Consider the following 18,654-nt stretch of genomic DNA (forward strand, 5'->3'; position numbering starts at 1 on the left):
TTAAGCAAAGGAGTTGGGAGCTGCATTTGTGTCTTAGAAAAATCACTGACTGCAGCATCAAAGATGGATTAACAAGAAGAGTTTAGTCCCGAAGCTGTTACTCTCCCCTTGGCAAGGGATGAAGATGCTGGGCTAAAAGAGTGACAGTGGGGGAATGATGACAATGTTAGCTGCCATTTATTGAGTGCTTAGTATGTGCCAGGCATCAGTTTTTTAATCCTTTTAACAACCCTACCAGGTAATGGCTAACATTAACCCCATTTGACAGAAGATAAAACTGAGGTACAAACAGATGAAGCCTAGACCATACATTTGGGAGATGGGAAAGTCAGAATTCTGACTCAGACAGGCTGGCTCTGGTAAGCCCAGAAGAGTGAAGAGGGGCATGGGGGGAGAACTATTTAAAGGGTCATGTTGGCAGAACAAGTCTGATTGGATGACAGGTGGGGTGAAGTAGATGGTGGGGCCTCAAGTCTCCCTGGCAAGACTGGCTATGTACTTTGAGAGGCCCAGTGCAGAAAGAAAAGGGCCAGACTCTGTGTTCAGAACTTATTAAGAATCTTGAGATGGTAACAGCAGAGCATTAAACCGAGCCGTGGGAGCCTTCTTAAGAGTGGAGCCCTGTGTGACTACAGAGGTCACACACCCATGAAGCCGAGCCTGCTTCCAGGTTTCTGGCCCAGGTGCCTGGTGAGGTTGGGCAATTCCCAGAGATGGAAGAATCCAGAAGAAACTCATTTGGGGTGGAGTCAGAGGAGGAGAAAATGGGGAGTTCTGTTTGAGACCTAAGGGGTTTACCTCCAGAAGGCAAATGGCTCTGGGTCTGGTGCTCAGAAGGAAATTCAGGACTGGGAGTCCACAGCACAGAGCACGCGGGTCACCAAAGCCCGTTCCAGGTTCAAAGTTCACTGCTGAGCTTGCTAACCGACCCCAGGTGGCATCTTTCCAGTTTCCTCTCTGGATTCAGCCACTAGCTCCTCCTGCCTGCCGCCACCTAGGTACCTGCTGCTTCTGGTGGGAATGGCTGGCTCCTATTTCCCTGAAGTTCAAGAGGTCATTGTGTAAACCCTCCACCTCCCAGCCAGACCTATGCCCAAACCATCTCCAACACTGGCCCCGAGGCCCTGCGTTCAAAGATCCTGTGGCCTGACAGTGTGCAAACTTCCCCCCAGAGCTCTTTTCTGCAAGATCTCAGAAGATGTGGTGAAGCCTGTTCATGTCCTCCGGCAAAGGAGGAGGAAGCTTCAGCCCCAAATGCTGATCTGCCCGAGGCCTCCCAGCATCATGCCAGCTGGGACTTGCCCTGGTGCCACAGCCCCATGGGAGCCCCACAGATTCCTGCCCCTCGTCAGTACGACACAAAGCACCCGGTTCAAATATTCATTCATTCATTCGAGAGATATTTATTTACTGAGAACATACTGTATATCAAATGCTGGGAACAGAGGGAGATGAGTGATTACACAAGTAATTAACCTCTGAGCACCTTGAGAAGGCTAAAGACAAAGGGGTGGGGCTCCAAGAGGAGCGATTCTGGTTTGGACAGGGCTGAGCTGCCTAAGTGTCAGTTCTCTGACCTGTAGTTTTCCCAGAGGCGGCTACTTCAATGCACTTTCCTGTCCTGCAAGCTCATTGTATGACAGTGAAACTCCTCCATTGAGGGATGAGGTCCTGCCCTAAACCTGGGCACACCCTGATCATATGGTAGAGCTTCCACTGAATGACTTCCCAGGCTAGGTCATAAAAGGCGATGTAGGGACTTCCCTGGTGGTTCAGTGGTTAAGACTCCGGGCTCCCAATGCAGGGGACACAGGTTCAATCTCTGGTCAGCGAACTAGATTCCACATGCTGTGTTGTGGCAAAAAAAAAAAAAAAAGTGATGTAACTTCCACCTAGCTTTCTGGGAACACGTGCCTTTGTAGCCCTGAGGGACTAGGAAGGAAGGCCAACTGCCTGGAGTCACCATGCTGGAGACATCATTGCAGGGAGTGAGGGAGGTGCTCACTCAGGCACTGACAAGTGAGAGAAGCCTTCAAGATGGCCCTGATTCAGCCACCAGTGAAGAGCCGACTCATTGGAAAAGACCCTGATGCCAGGAAAGATAGAAGGCAAGAGCAGAAGGGGGCGACAGAGGATGAGATGGTTGGATGGCATTATCAACTCAATGGACATGAGCCTGAGCAAGCTCCAGGAGATAGTGAAGGACAGGGAAGCCTGGTGTGCCTCAGTTCATGGGATTGCAAAAAGCTGGACACGGCTGAGCGACAACAATAGCCACCATCTGACTTCAACCTCATCAGAGACTGGAGCAGACTGCCCAGCTGAGCTGCTCCTGAATTCCGACACGCAGAAACCCCAAGATAATACATGGTTATTTTTAATTTAAACCACTAAGTGTTGAGGTCCTTTTCTGGCAGCCACAGTAACTGGAATGCTGATGAAAGGTGGAGGAGGTGAGGACATGTTGACAGTGGTTTCTGGACAGAGAAAGCGGCATGTGCAAAGGTCCTGATGTGACAAGGAGGTGCTGAAATGAAGGTGCGAAGGCTGGCAAGCTTTCCAAAACTTTTCTTTTGATTCTACGTACATTTCTCCTGTGAGTAGGTAATCCTATTTCCTCTCTGTGCAGAGCGCCACTCCATGTTCATGCAATTACGGGGCCCATGTCTACTTAATTAAGTGGGGAGAGGGGGCAGTTAACATTCATTCGTTCTTTTAACCAATAAGATTAAATGCATTACCTGTGCCAGGAGCTTCCCTTGTCACCTCGATGCACGTGTGCTACGTCATTTCAGTCGCGTCCAGCTCTTTGCGACCCCATGGACTGTAGCCCGCCAGGCTCCTCTGTCCATGTGATTCTCCAGGTGAGAATACTGGAGTGGGTTGCCATGCCCTCCTCCAGGGGATCTTCACAACCAGGGATCAAACCCGCATCTCTTGGGTCCCCTGCAATGGCCTTTACCACTAGCGCCTCCTGGGGAGCCCATCTTCCAGTGTTAATGCTCCCTCCAGTGTTCAGATGAGGAGGCCAAGGCTGAGAAGCAGTGTCCTCTCGCACTGCCTTGACAGGTAAGTGGAAGGAAGTGGAATGGGTCCTGGGGCCAGGGTGGCTGGCCAGTTCCTAGTTCCCGGTCAAGTCCCTCCAGAGTTTTTTCATTTGTTTTAGGGTTTTGTTGTTTTGTTTTCTGAACTGGGGTATAATTGCTTTACAATATTATGTTAGTTGCTTCTGTCCAATGAAGTGAATCAGCTATATGTATACACACATTCCCTCCCTCTTGAATCTCCCCTCTAACCCCCCATCCCACTCCTCTAGGTCGACACAGAGCCCTGAGCTGAGCTCCCTGGGCCATGCAGCAGCTTCCACTAGCTATCTGCTTTACACAGGGTAGTGTGTATATGTCGGCCGTACTCTCTCAATTGCTACTACCGTCTCCTGCTGCTGTGTCTATAAGTAAGTCCCCTCTTTACATCTGCGTCTCTATTCCTGCCCTGCAAATAGGTTCATCTGCACCATTTTTCTCGATTCCTTGTCTTGTGTGACTTTGGGCAAATCACTTGCTTCTCTGGGTTTCAGTTTTCTCCTCTGTAAAATGGGGAGGATAATACTGCTGGCCTTACTGAGATTATCTCGAGTCTCAGCTGGCACAATCCTAATAGCAGTTGCCTTTACTCTGGGCTCATCTGTACAGGGCCCTGTGATAAACTCATGAGACTTGAATTAACACACTTCTTCCTTGCAAGGTTGGCGGTGGTGTGACCCCATTTACAGTGGAGACAGTGGAGGCAGTGGAGGCAGAGGTGGGCGAGCAGGGCTCCATGAATGCTGGTGGCTGAGGACCAGCTGCCTTGCCTTTTCCTGCCAAAGGAAATCACACACCTGGTTTCATGTTCTTAGTCCCGGATGAGTCCCTAGTTTGCTGCCGTCCCAAGCTAGTCCAGTTCAAAATTTCGTCAGGATTTGGGAAAACAAAGGGAAAAAAAAAAAACAATACCAAACAGCCGGATAGGCCCCCACTCTGGGAAAACAGCAAAGAAAGGCAGCCCACAGAGGAGGGGCCCAACCAACTCCTGGGCATCTTCTGCCCGGCGACCAGGTCTCCCAAGTGCAAATCTTGGCCCTCTTGGGCTTTATATTCCAGCAGGTTGGAGAAGGAGCGATGCATAGTAACTATGGCACTGACAACAACCAAAACACCTACTGTGCGCTCGCCTTGTGCCAGCACTGCTTTGACTTATAATTTTCACACCCTGTGAAGTGGATAGTTTTAATACTATTTCTCAGTTCACCAAGAGGAAACAGAAGCACAGAAAGGTTAAGAGACTTGCCCAAACTCACATAGCTGATGAGTGGTGGAGCCTGGATTTGAATCAGTAAACAGGTAAACAAGTAAGTCAAAAATTCCTCTGTCCCCATGCTGAGAACTCATATACATTCCTCATGCACGAGATGAGGTTTCCGCCTCAGGGTATGGAGGTTGAGAGAGGTGAAGCTGCCCGCACGAGGTCTCAGGGTCAGTGGTTGGGGAGTAGGATTTAGAGCCCACAGTGCCTTAGCAGCAGCAGCAGCAGTAGCCTCTAACTTGGGGGTTGGTCAAGACACTGCTGTACCTCAGGCTCTCCTCCCCGAAATCTACTTGCCCATTCCAGCCAAAGGCAGCTCCAGCACTATCTGTCTCAAGACAAGAACATGCTCTCATTACTATCACAGCACCGGAGCCCCTCCAGGCCCCAAGGGAGAAGAGGATGGGAGCCTGGCTGGGGCACCCACTTCCCTGGCCTTGCAAGGATTTTCTCTGTCTCTAGAAACAGATTGAACTGGCTGCCTCTTCTCCAGCCTCACCCTTCTGCCCCCCTCCCCGTTGCTCTGTCTAAGGTCACTCTGCTGTGTTCCAAGGCTAACACGAAATCAGAAGGGGTAGGTGGAGGGGGAGAAGGAGAAGGCGCTGGGAGCTGAAATTTGAGATCTCAGCCTTGCGAGGAGAGGTTGGAGAGAGAGAGACATGGAAAGACAGAGACAGAACGAGAATTCAGTTGCCTTTGGTTTTCCGAAGCGGGCAGCTTGCGGGTTTGGGGTATGTGTGTGTGTGTGTGTGTGTGTGAGTGTGTGTGTGTCTTGTTTTCTTTCCTCCCCTCTGGCAGGGGGGCCAGGCCTCCACTGGATCATAAAAGGACTCAGAGGCGAGGCAGGCAGAGCAAGCCAGTGGAGGGACATAGCAGCAGTGTGTGGACACGCGCGCGAGGAGGCAGGAAGGGAAAGAGGGAAGAGCAGAGGTGAGGGCGTGTCTGGGGGCGGGAGCGTGAGGCGGTGGGAGGAAGCGGAGCAGCTGTGGTATTTGGAACAATTATAAATAGCCGCCTGGACAGAGCTTGGCCAAACAGGGCTTTGCAGCTGCAGCGTCTGTGCAGGCAAGCCTGGCCACTGTTGGCCAGCGGCGGGTGCCAACAGGGCACGGAGATAGGTGGTGGACAGGCCCAGCCCCAGGGCTCTGACTCGACACCCCCTCACCATCACCACATCTCTGGATGCCCTCCCCACCAGCCATGCTGCTGGGTGGCCTCCTTCTCATTGTGGCCTCTACAACCGTGGCCCAGCGGAGAGGGCAGGAGGCCACCGGGCGCCGCCGGGCCCACCGAGTCCAGCACGGCCAATGCAGCTACACCTTCGTGCTGCCAGAGCCTGAGCCCTGCCCACCCGAGCCTGAGGCCTTCGGGGCCTCTAACAGTCTCCAGAGGGACTCCCCGGCGGCCGCACTGAACCTAGGAGACTGGCCGAGCCAGCGGATGCGACAGCTGGAAAAAATGCTGGAGAACAACACGCAGTGGCTGCAGAAGGTAAGGGCTGGGTCTGCAGCGGGGTGAGGGCAGCGAACAGCAGGTGGAGCATCTACCCCAGAGCCCTGCCCTGGACACAGATGGCCAGGCTAATGGGGCCCTTGTCTCTGAATTGTACATATTGGAATGATGAGGCCCAGAGAGGGGCAGAGATGAGTCTGAGGCCACACAGCAAGACTGGGAGAAGACAGAACTGGGAACTAACTCCCCGGCTGCCACTCATTCATCCAGTGTGGACCAGTCCCGTCCATAAGCAGAAGAGTACATGCCCTTCTGGACCAGTATAGGAAAGAGACAATAAAGGGATGAGCAAGATGTACTCTGTCGGAGGTAAAGCAAAGTGAGAAAGAAAAAGGCAAGGAGTGACCAGAGGTGGCGATCTGAAGTCAGATAATCAGAGAGGATTTCTCAGAGGAGGTGACATTTGAGACCAGAGAATGAGCGAAGTGATGGAGCAACCTGGGAAGGTTTCTAGGGGGAGGCTATTTCCAGCCAAGGGACCAGCAAGTGCAGAGGCTGTGTGGCGGGAAGGTAGCTGGGGTACCTGGGGAACAGCAGCATGGCTGGAGCAGAGGAGGGCAATAGAGGGTTGAGGGACAAAATCCAAGAGGTGAGGGGAGGGCAGACCATGTTGGGCCTTGAGGGCCGCGGGAAGGACTTTGGCTCTTCCTCTGAGTTTCACAGGAGCCATTGCAGGGTTTTGAGCAGATGAGACACACCTGAGTTAGTTTTAACAGAATAGGGACTATAAGGGACAGATTTAATGCTGGGAGCCCAAGGAAGAGACCAGGCAAGAAGTGATGGAGGCATGACCAGATACAGGACAGCAGGAGGGGGTGTGGCCAGTCAGATTCTGGTATATTCTGAAGGGGAAGTTAATGGGCTCTGCTGATGAACTGGATATGGGGTGGCAGAGATGAGGGGGCTGAGGGCCCCATTGTCATTTTGGCCCAATGCTGGGGCCACTCTAGGATCCCCTGTCCTCATTCTTTCAGCAGATATTCTGAGCATCTACTGTGTGCCAGGCTCTAGGCAAGAAACTGAGGTGAACAAAGCAGGTTCAGCCCTGGGTGGGGTGAGGAAAGCATCCTATGATGTCCAAGATGGGGAGCAGTCCCTCTTTATCCCATGGTTCAAATTGTTCAAATTGTTTGCCTGGTGAGCAAACAATGTGTCGCTCCCCCGGTACATGCATATTTATTTAGTATTTGTGCACCTTATTAATATAATATTTACTAGGTATGACACAAATGAAAACTTTAAGAAGATAACATGAAATCACGTAAATTAGAGTTCCGGTGGCTTCCTCCTGTTTTCTAAAGGATGGCCTTCTGCATACCCTGGGTTGACCATCTCCCAGGTAGAGAGTTACACTTATCTAACCAAGCTGATTTGTGCACATACTCGAATACACACTTAAACTGTTTCGTTCCTGCCCTGACCATCTATCCCCTCAGCCTCCTATTCACCATCTTCTCATAGTCGCTGCCTACTTGCCCCTCTTACCTTGCAACACTTACAGCTGCCACCATCCCATGCTTAGGTCCCCCCTCAAGGGAGCTCTTGGCCTCATACACTGGATCCCAGAGGGCTCCATGCTGCCTTGAAATCTGTGTGTCTTCAGGCAGCTGTTTCCCGTCCTGTAAGGGTCATGCCAAGCCTCGTCTCCTCCTCAGCCTCCATTTTCAGTTTGTGCCCATCCTCTCACCAGACCATGGATCTCCTACTTCAAAGAGACGTGGGGCCTACCTATGCACCCACCAGCCCCCAGGGCCTTTCTCTGGCTCAGAGGAAGGGTTCCTCCATGGACCAGAGTCACTCTTTCACACCTGTGGGTCACATCCCCTGCAATCCCTGAACCTCCTCAAACCAACCATGCCTCTTGTGTCTCTACCAACTCCTCCCTTTAGGCTGTTCCTTCCCCTCAGTCTTTAATTGCATTTCCCATGTTAAAGAAAGAAAGAGGAATCGGAGAAGGAGGAGGAGAGAGAACAAGACCCTTCTCCAGCCCACACCTTCTGATTCTGGCCTGGCTCTCAGAAGTCTGCACGCTCTGCCCCCACTTCCTCCTTCATCCCATCCTTTCCCGAAGCAGCCTCCCACTCCCCATTTCCTAATCCAGAGGCCACGGCTCAGTCTTCATCTCACTTGACCTCTTGGCAAATTTAGTATCACTAACCAATATCATCCTTCCAGAAACGGTCTCCATCAGCCAGTCCTCATCTACCACTCTGACTGCTGTCCCTACCTCCATCCTGGACCAGCCACCTCCAGCTCCTATTGGATGGTCATCACAACGGCTGTCCCAGGCTCCATTTCTACCCAGACCCCAATAGTCCATTCTGTATTCAGCAGACAGAGGAGGGGTCCTGTTAAAACCTAAGCTAGGTTAGTTTCTCCTCAGAACCCTCCTGGGGCTCCCATTCTCTTTAGTTATTCTCTTATTGAGCGAAAATCCTTGCTAGCTGCAACACCCCTCACCCAGACATGTATGGGGCTCACTCCTGAAGCACCTCAGGTCTGCTACTTAAGTGTCACCTCCTCGGAGAGGCCCTTCCTGTCCACCACATTTAAAATAGCCACCCTCCTTATGGTCTATTTACCCAGCTTTGGTTTTCTCCCTTAGCACCTACGACCACCTTTTCTTAAAAACATTTCTTTCGGTCTGTGAGCTTCAAGAAGATAGGGGCCAAGTCTGTTTTGTTTGCTACTGGGTTCTCAGGGCCTAGAACAGTGCCTGGCACATAGTAGGCACATAACAGGGCACATAGTAGGCACTCAATACATGTCTGTTGAATGGATGGATGCACAATGATCTTCCCATCTCTCAGGCCACTCCTGCTCCTCCCCTCCTCCTGAATGTTGCTATTTCCCAGGGCAGAGTCTCTGTTGTTTCCTGTCACACTTTGTGGCACAACCCCCAGGGCTGCCGTCTCAGCACTCCCGCAGCACCATCTCCCCCCACCCCCATGATGACACCAAACCAACGCCTGAGGGGCTCCCGACCTCCCCTCTGAGGGCTCACAGTTTCTCAACTCCAAAGCTGCCTGAAACTGAGATCTTCCCTCCCCACCCCCCACCTATTCTGCTGAAGGTAGTACCACCCAGCCAGCAGGTGGTCTGTGGCCCTGGGGTGTCCTTAAGCCCACCCCACTCCCAGGCAGCAGGTCCTATCCATCCTGTCCCCTCAGCTTCTCAGCTCATCCTCCTGACTTCCTCCCTGCCCTGGCTCTTGTCACCTCTCTCCTGGACCCTGCTCTCACCTTGCACCTGCTTTCTCTACCCCAAGCCTCACCCTCTCATCCATCTTCAACTCCCCTGGGTGCCTGGTGCTTGGATAACATTGGTTGAGCCAGATGATGGATTTAAACCAGTGAGTTTCAGGTTAGGAGGTCACCCAGCTCACCTCTTCATCTGGCAGTGGAGTGTCCTCTCCAGATATCCGTCCACGTAGCCTGATAATCCTGGGCAGGACTCACCATAGAGCACTGTGGGGCTAAAGAGTTCCCATATAGGAATCAGGTGGATCTGAGTTTACATCCCAGCCCCAGAACTTAACTTGCCACGTGGCTGTGGATGAGCAAGGCTCAGTTTTCCCTTCCTCAAAGTGGAGACAACAACAGTATGGTAGAGGGTTGACTGTGAGGATCAGGGAGACCGCTAACTCACCCCTCTCGGCTGCATGGGTAACTCACCTGGGCAAGGATACAGTAGCTCAACTGGCTATTACTTAATTCAGCATCATCTCTATAGGAGCCCTGCACCGCTGGTCCTGGTCAAGTCAATCCAAGTGTGGCAGGTAACTTGGGGCAGGGAGTGTCACTTGTCCATGCTGGTGTTCTCTGCAGTTCCCAGTCTTACCCAATCTCTATTGCGATCCAAGCAAAGGTTTGTCCTGCCATCTCCTGAGTATCCTTGGGTTGAGTGTTCCCTTCAGGCCCTTTGGTCTTTGGTTTACTGCCAGGTCACCCTGTACCAGTAGAGCCTGCCGCAAGGTCAGACCCCATCAGCAATCACTTTTATCTGGGTCCCGTCACCTCTTTAGGCAGCAGCACAGCCTGGAAGGTGAGGGCCCCAACTCTGGAGCCCAACTTTTTGAATTCGAGACTCACTCTGCCCTTTTCTGACTGTGTAACCTATGGCAAGTTGCTTCACCTCTCTGAATCTCCGTTTCCTCACCGATAAAATACAGTGACAACATTACCTACCTCTAAGAAGGTTTAATGAGATAACGCATATGAAGTCCTTGGCCCAGCGCCTGTCATACAGTAAATTCTCAGTCAATGTCGGCTGTTTCCATGAGGAACTCTCCCCAGAAGGAAACACAAATCCTGAAATTCTTGAGTCCTTCCTTCCCCAAATAAGACACGGGGCCCCTGGCTCAGGGGTACGAGGCACCTGGACAGTCATCTTTCTCCCTCCAGTCAGGCATACTTGCTACCTTCTGTAACCATGGCCTTCCTCTGGCTCTTCTCTCATGCATTCTCTTTGTCTGGGCTTATCTCAGAGTCTTTGAAACTTGAGGGCCTCTTTTTGGCTTCTGCTACAATCTCTCAGAAGAGAAAAAAAAAAAATGAGTTTTAAAATAGTCTCATCACCATCGCCATCGGGAATGACTGGGGAAGACTGGCCTCCCAGACCGAGCTCTCAGCAAGTTTCATTCAGCTGGGAAGTTGCAGAGAAGAGCCTCCCTCCCTCATGCCCTCAGCCCCTCTCCCTGTTCCCAGTCCAGTGTACAGATGAGCAAACTGAGAGGCCAGAGAGGGGAAGGAACTTGCCAGAATGGCACAGCAGGGAGACCCAAAGTCCACTTCTCCAAAGTCTGGGTTCTTCCTACAACTCTGGAGGGTGTGAAGGAGATGGGGGAGGCCAGATCTGAGACAACGGGGTGCTCCCTTCCAGAATCCCAAATTCCCTAATACCCACTCTCTTCCTCCAGCTATTCCGCCTGTGCTCAAGGTGCATGGGGGTGCCCCATCCATGCTCCCTCTCCCCTCCCTCACTCCCCTCCACACACCCCTCCTCTTCCCTTCTTCCCACTCATCTCCTTTTCCTCCCCCTCCCCCTCCTCCTGGAAGCCTCTGTCCCAGTGACTCATGTCTGGAGCCATCAGTTCGGTGGGCTGCACATCAGCTCTTGGCTCTGCTCCACTCCTTCATCTGGGTGAAGAGCTGCAGCAGGAATGTTGAGGGGAATGGGGGGTGGGGGGGCAGAGCCAGCTGGAGAGCAGGCATCCCTTGCTGGGCTGTGCATTCCAGTGGTTAGTGCCTGGCTCCTGAGTCCACCACACACTCAGGAATACTTGCTGTGTGCCTGAGACAAGAGAGTGAAAGCACCTACTCCTGACATTTGATGTGGGTTTAAGAGAGGCAGAGCCCAGAAAGCATCCAGCCAGAGCAGGTGCTTAATAAAGACCCACTCTTGTCCTGTCATCCCCCAGCGCCCCGGGCCTCTCAATCAGGAAGTGCCAGTCTTAGCCCTGGTCGCATGAGAAGCGTGAGGAAACACAAGTCTCCAGGGTCCTGTCCCACCTTCAGCATCTGAGGGCAGCAGAGCTTCCGCTGGGTCTCCAGGGTCCCAGGAGCGGGGCAGACTCTGAGCCCCAAACCTGGGAGCCCGCTACTTTCTCGTCTGTACCAAGAACAGCTAGCCCTCGCTGCCTGTCTTCCTGTGCATCTCCGCCTCTCTCTCTCTATCTCTGTGTCTCTCTGTCTCTTGTCCTGTGGCTCCCACGGTAACTTGACTCACCTTCTCCAAGTCTGCGGGTGTCTGTCGCTCTCATTCTCTCTCTTGTCTGGCTGGCGTCTCCCTAGCGTTCTCCCTGCCTCGCACTCAGGCTCGCCCTGGTCCGCCCACTCCTATGCCATCCATCTCTCCTGTCTTTACCTCCCAGGGTGTCTGCATGCTCCATCCACCCGGGAGGACTTACCGGCACTATGGCCAGAACCCCACTCCCAGCGAGGCTCAGCTGGGGCCTCCTTCTCTTCCCCTTCTGTGCCCAAAGCCAAGCAGGGAAGGGTCAAGGGCTGGACAGGAGCCCCCCAGCCTCTGCTGTTCTCTCCAGGACCCTGACGTCAAATCTCAGAATAACTCAGCCCCTCGGCCCAGTGGTCGTAAGGCCTTGCCTGGCTGGATGTGGGTCAGAAGAGCATCCAGCGGGAGCACAGCGTGGGGTCCTGGCCCAGCCCAAGATCCTCCCAAACTGGCCAGGACTCCCAACTGCCCTGGCCTCCCCAGACTGCCCGTAAATTCTTGGCATTTTCGGCCTTTGGTTATCCAAACAAGAAATGGATCTCAGTTGCCGAACAAAATGTCTTGGGGTTTGATTTCCTAACCTCGCTGCTGGCTCCTCTAGACAGTTCGGGGCTGGGGAAGGGGGTGGGGAGAACAGCATCTGCTTCTTGGAAGAATGCTTCTCCCTTTTCCAAGAAAGGAGCCTAGAAACAGCTGGCACAGATGCCCTGGGCCTAGGGATGACCACGGAGCAGCGGCAGTGCGGCCCCTCATGCGGGATTCCCCAGAGGAATCGGCTGGCCCTATACTCCTGGCTCTCTCCTCCTGGTCCCCAGAGCTCAGTCTGGGCTGGAAGATACACAGATCCTCTCTCCCCTTTGCTCTTTGAAGGGGAAATGTGAGAAAACAGGCCCCAGGTCTGCCCTTAAGCCTGCACCTCTGCCTAGACTCTGGCCTCTGAGTGTTTGCTTAGCCCTGGAGTTGGCTCTGAAATGCCTGGAATGGAGCCTGAATCAGGGGCCATGTCCCAGGGGGCTCGCCGACCAGCTGTGGGCCCTGGGGAAGCCACCTGCCTCAAGTAGTACCTCTGCAAAGTGGAATTTAAAATACTGCCTCCCAGCGAGAGGGTAGGATAAAGAAACAGACCAGGAGCTATGGCTGGCATTTATGAAGCCCTTCCTGTGTGCCAGACACTGTCCTTTGTGCCTTGGGACAATGATTGCATTGAATTCTCACAATGAGTCTATAAAGGAAGATTGCTTGCCCATTCACAGATGAAAAAACTGAGGCACCAAGAGGTGAGGTGACTTGCCCAAGGTCCCATGACCAGGAAAGGTGGGTCACATTCACACTTAGACTGTCTAATGACAGAAACCACACTCTCAGCACTTAGACCAGTTCCTGGCTAATCGATAAGACCCATCCATTGTGTCCTGGTCCCTGGGTACCCAGCTGGGCCCTCGGGAGCAGAGGCCCCTGGCCGCCAGAGGGGAAACTCACAGGAGCTAGATGTTCCCCTTCACCCAGGAGGCCCTCGGCCAAGGAGAACTTCTGCCAGAGAAGATCCACATAGCACCTCAGTCTTCAAGAACAGCCCTTGAGAACTGAGTGGACTCCAAACCTCCATCTAGGAGGTTACAATCTCCCTCCCCAAGGGATTTACTAGGGTAAATCCAACAGAAACCGAGTGTGAGTGTTGGGGTCCCACTGATTCAATCTGAATCCCATCTCTGCTGCTGCTGTGTGTTCTCACTTTGCCAGTTTGTGCCTCAATTTTCTTGTCTGTGAAACAGGGACAATAGTAGAAGCCACTTTGCAGGTTGTCATGGAGATTAAATGAATTAATATACATGCAGGGCTGAAGACAGTGTCTGACAGAGCCCAGGAAAGCCAGCTGTTGTAAACACACTGGGGGAACTTCCCCGGCAGTCCAGTGGTTAAGACTTTACCTTTCATCTAAGATCCCACGTGCCTTGCTGCCAAAACACCACGACATAAAACAGAAACTATATTGCAACAAATTCAATAAAGACTTTAAAAATGGTCCACATTTTTCTTTAATCTTTAAAAAAAAGAAAAGAAGGAAGAAAGAAAGGAAAACATACTGAGGATGCTCGGCCCAGGAAAAGAATCCATCTTGGAATCAGCATAGGAATGCCAACTTTTCTGCATCCTGCCTGTTGATCTTGGGAAAGTCCCTTTTTCTTTTCCCTGGGCCTCGGTTTCCTCTTCTTCAAAGTGGTGGGGCACGAAGCTAAGCACCTCAGGTCAGGACAAAATGAAGTAAAGCATGTAGAGACCTGGTGGGGTAGGCAGGCAGGTGAGGAGATGACTGGGACTTGAGGCTGAAAGTAAAACTACGTCCCTTGGACAGAGAAACAGAGCTTCAGAAGCCTAGGATGGCGGAGACTTGCGGCCCTTCGCTCCTGACTCCAGTCCAGCACTCGGTCTGCTAAATGAGGCTGAAGAAAGGAAGGTGATTCCCAGGCAGCTGAGGGGAACCCCCACAGGAAAGCTCTGCAAAAGCTGTAAGTGGGCCCCCCAGGCAAAGAGATGAGCTGGAGAGAGGCTGCAGCTGAGGGGCTGGGGCCTCTTCCTCCAGAGTTATGCTGACCTGGGGTCCAATCCCAGCTCTACCTCTTGCCAACAGCCCTAGTTGTTTTCCTCAGCTTTTGACTAATTTTCAGAGTGCAAAAATTTAGAAATATGGAATTGTGTGAAGATACAGAGGGAAAAAAAATCGTCATCACTATCCCCTGGTTATTTCCTTGCTGCTCATTCTGTGCATTATAAATGGTTACTGAAATGTTTCAGATGGATGAAAAGGTAGAGAGAAAGATCAGGTGAAATTTCTTGTCCCTAAAACCCAGCTTAAGCAACAAAATTTTACCAATCCCTTTAAGCCCCTGCCCCGCCCCTGCCTCCCTCCCCTACCAGAGATAGCTACTGTGAATTCTATGTTGCTGACCCCTTATTCCAGGTCCCTCCCACATCCTGTAGAGTGGTCACACTGTCCATCTCTTTCTACAATTAGCCTTTGTTCGCCCAACCTTGTGTCTGTGAGATTTATAGCTCTGCAAATATGGGAAAAGCCTGAGTCTCAGTTTTTCCCTCTGTGAACTGGGGACATGGTAAGCACATGCTTGAGTTTGCTGTGAGGCCCAAATAACCAGTGCCTGCTGAGGCCTGGGAGCGTGTCTGGCACCACATCTGCTTGTAGGGAAATCGGAAATTCTGCTACGGCTTCTTCCGTCTTCTGGAGCCACTGCGTTGTTGTAGCGACTCCACACACTGGACTGTCTCTGCGCCAGACACTAGTATACGTGTTTTACAAACATGACTCTTTAAACCTCACGACATCCTGAAAGGTGAGGATTGTTACGATCCCCACTTACAGTAGGGAAACTGAGGCCCAGAGAGTTTATACATCTGAGAGGTGAAGGAGGTGGGCTTGAACCCAGGCAAGCTGGTTCCAGACTTCACACTCTTAATCACTATCACAGATGGCCTCTCCCTGCTGCCCATTTTACAGATGGGTACACTCCCCTGGGCGGGGGAGTGACTTGACTACATTCACCCCAGGGTCAATGTCAGGGACAACTTTGCTTCTTCTCCCTAGTGGTGAGAGCACACACAGCACGTCAGGAAACTCATGAAAAAGCCGTGCGTCCTTATGCTAGGAAACTCGGGAATTGTGTGCACACGCATGCGTGCACAGTTCTGAACTTAATTTGCCAGGAGGAGTGTTCATTCCTCCACGTGCTCAATCACCCCCTCCACTGATGTTAGGGCTTCCCTGGTGGCTCAGACAGTAAAGAATCCGCGTTCAGTGCGGGAGACCTGGGATCTCTAACCCTGGGTTGGGAAGATCCCCTGGAGGAGGGCATGGCAACCCCACTCCATTATTCTTGCCCGGAGCATCCCATGGACAGAGGAGCCTGACGGGCTACAGTCCACGGGGTCGCAAAGAGCTGGACACGACTGAGCGACTAAGCATCAGCAGCAGCCATTGATGTTTTCTGTGAGCTTACATGCTACTCACTGTGCAGATGATGGAAATTCAACAGTAAGCAAGGAAGACTTGGCCTTTCACCTCCAGGAGCAGCGGCAAAGACATTAACCTGGTAATTTCTTATGTGTACTGATCAATCATGATATTAATACATGCTGTGAAGAAGGGGCTCACCTGTTCTAGGAGTAAATAATAAGGGGCCCAACCTCGATGGAGGAATGGCTCCAGGAAGAAGAACAGAGCTGAGATCTAAAGAGTAGATTAGGAGTTCTTAGGCAAGGAAAAGAAGGGGAAAACATTTCAAGCACAGGGACCAGCAAGTGCAAAGGCCCTGAGAGATAACAGAGCAAAGGGATTTCGAGGAAGTGAAAAATGTTCACAGTGGCTGGAATGCAGAGAGTTAGGAGAATGTGGCCCAGATGAGACCAGCCTCCCCAGATCTTACCCTGCTCTTGAGGCTCTGGGGTGCTGGAAACTGACATGGCCACTTTTCTGTCCCGCCCCCAGTGATGGGCAGTGGCTGTGGACATCTGGACCTGCTCCTCTCCTCCCTGCCTGACCTTGGTCCTATCCCTGTCACCCTGTCTTCAGGGTCAGCCTCGCCCACCAGTGACGGGTGAGCAGAAAGAGCTTAGCCATTGGATTCAGTTCCTTACTTACCAGCTGTGGGTAACGCTTGGCCTCTCTGGGTCTTGGATTAAACTCATTTTTCAAGTGGGGAGCAATTGCTCTTTCCCTCCAGCCTGCAGAGGAGGAAGATCAGACAAGGGCAGAGTTACCCACCAGAGTTCCTCAGACAGGAAAGCCTGGTGCTACCTGGGGGAGATACTCGAGCAAGGCTTCCCTGCATCTAGAGGGCACTTGACTCCCTTCCCCCAGGGGGAGCTGGGGCGGTGGAGGTGGGAAAGTGCTGTCACTTGGTCACTTCAGCCACGCCAGCTTTGAAGTGTAGCCTAAGAGAATCATTCCCAGAGATCCTGGACTTGCCCCTGGTGAGCTGTTTGTCCTTAAACAAGTTGCTTAACCTCTCTGTGCCTCATCTGTAAAATAGGTTGATAGGATCACCTACCACAGAGGGTGGCAACAGGGATTTAACACACATAGTGGCTAGAACAGTGTCCAGCACATAATAAGCACTAAGTAGACATTTTCCAAGCAAAATGGACACACTATCCCACTCCAGGTAAGGGCTGATGCCCAAGTGGCGGGGAGGTGAGCAACTGCAGGAAACATCACCCTGTTGTTTAAACTCCCAGCTCCTACACTTGGGAGAGTAAGAAGGACTCATCTGCTGGGCCTCACTGTTGACAGTCCTCCCAAGATCAAGGTTTGGACACAGACAACCATAAAGGGACAGCTGAGGCCAAGGCCCTGGCTGCCCTGCCCCAGCTAACGAGAAGCACTCACATCCAGGCGGCAGAGGGGCTCACGCCAGCCCCTCTGCGAGGAGAAATCAGCCCCATTTTCTGATGAGGCCACTGAGGCTCAGAGAAGCTCGGTCACTGGTCCAGAAAGCACACAGCAAAGCAGTGATGGAACCAGCGCCTGACTCTCAGTGCCGTGTGCCAGGCCCGCTAGACTCAACGCTGCAGCTGGAAGCTGGGCGGAGCCAGGCCTGTGCCGGGAATCGGGAATTGCAACTTAAGCTAAGAGCTGAAAAGCGCATCCCTCCTCTACAGGCTGTTGGTGCAAGACATTCTCCAGCCCTGGCTCCCTGCCTACTCACTCCGCTGAGCCCTGACCCAGAAGGAAATCAACAGAATCTTCTGCAGGGAGGAAAACAGCCGAGGAAGGCTGGGCCTGGCTGCTTGAAAAAAACAAGACAAATCCCCTCTGCCTTGAGCCCAGGGGTCAGGGCCTGTGTGGGCCCAAGGGGATGGGAGGGGCTGGAGATGGGCAGAGGAGGGGCCAACCTTGGCCTTCAAGTCCACAGATACAATGTTATTTCCACTGGGAAAATAAAACTAGTTAGTTCCATTGGTAAACTGTAGCCTGAAGGTGACAGGAGGGGATTCGATCTGCCAGGCAAGAGGGGTGGGCCACCTGTGAGCAAGAGTGTCTGACCTCTGTGACCTCTGCGAAAGCAGGACAGTACTTATCTAGAACAAGTCACCCTAAGGCATTCAATGCAAAGAAATAGAGGAAAACAACAGAATGGGAAAGACTAGAGATCTCTTCAAGAAAATCAGAGATATCAAGGGAACATTTCATGCAAACATGGGCTCAATAAAGGACAGAAATGGTATGGACCTAACAGAAGTAGAAGATATTAAGAAGAGGTGGCAGGAATACACAGAAGAACTGTACGAAAAGGATCTTCATGACCCGGATAATCACGATGGTGTGATCACTCATCTAGAACCAGACATCTTGGAATGTGAAGTCAAGTGGGCCTTAGAAAGCATCACTATAAACAAAGCTAGTGGAGGTGATGGAATTCCAGTTGAGCTATTTCAAATCCTGAAAGATGATGCTGTGAAAGTGCTGCACTCAATATGCCAGAAAATTTGGAAAACTCAGCAGTGGCCACAGGACTGGAAATGGTCAGTTTTCATTCCAATCCCAAAGAAAGGCAATGCCAAAGAATGCTCAAACTACCACACAATTGCACTCATCTCACACGCTAGTAAAGTCATGCTCAAAATTCTCCAAGCCAGGCTTCAGCAATACGTGAACCGTGAACTCCCTGATGTTCAAGCTGGTTTTAGAAAAGGCAGAGGAACCAGAGATCAAATTGCCAACATTCTCTGGATCATGGAAAAAGCAAGAGAGTTCCAGAAAAACATCTATTTCTGCTTTATTGACTATGCCAAAGCCTTTGACTGTGTGGATCACAATAAACTGTGGAAAATTCTGAAAGAGATGGGAATACCAGACCACATGACCTGCCTCTTGAGAAATCTGTACACAGGCCAGGAAGCAAGAGTTAGAACTGGACATGGAACAACAGACTGGTTCCAAATAGGAAAAGGAGTATGTCAGGCTGTATATTGTCACCCTGCTTATTTAACTTATATGCAGAGTACATCATGAGAAACGCTGGACTGGAAGAAACACAAGCTGGAATCAAGATT

General features: G+C 51.8%; 2 protein-coding genes across 4 annotated transcripts in view; one reads left to right on the forward strand and one right to left on the reverse strand.

Annotated features, from left to right (window-relative positions):
* The first annotated feature begins 4,982 nt into the window (after window positions 1-4,982).
* The window catches only part of ANGPT4 (angiopoietin 4), a 46,999-nt gene continuing 33,327 nt past the window's right edge, over window positions 4,983-18,654 (forward strand). The window contains exons 1-2 of one of the 2 annotated variants that reach the window (XM_069546867.1): window positions 4,983-5,075; window positions 5,543-5,835. In XM_069546867.1, coding sequence (XP_069402968.1) covers window positions 5,545-5,835 — 291 coding nt within the window. In that variant the 5' untranslated portion in view covers window positions 4,983-5,075; window positions 5,543-5,544. Of the gene's footprint in view, window positions 5,076-5,294; window positions 5,836-18,654 lie in introns of those variants that run through there. The other variant, XM_069546866.1, reaches the window with a different exon arrangement.
* The window catches only part of FAM110A (family with sequence similarity 110 member A), a 74,375-nt gene continuing 69,328 nt past the window's right edge, over window positions 13,608-18,654 (reverse strand). Inside the window, exons 1-3 of one of the 2 annotated variants that reach the window (XR_011247993.1) lie at window positions 16,988-17,147; window positions 16,241-16,323; window positions 13,608-13,868 (exon numbers count right to left, since the gene is read on the reverse strand). The gene's annotated coding sequence lies outside the window, so the exon portion shown is untranslated. Of the gene's footprint in view, window positions 13,869-16,238; window positions 16,324-16,987; window positions 17,148-18,654 lie in introns of those variants that run through there. The other variant, XR_011247994.1, reaches the window with a different exon arrangement.

This window comes from Ovis canadensis, chromosome 13, assembly GCF_042477335.2.
Source record: "Ovis canadensis isolate MfBH-ARS-UI-01 breed Bighorn chromosome 13, ARS-UI_OviCan_v2, whole genome shotgun sequence".
Taxonomy (NCBI): Eukaryota; Metazoa; Chordata; class Mammalia; order Artiodactyla; family Bovidae; genus Ovis; species Ovis canadensis.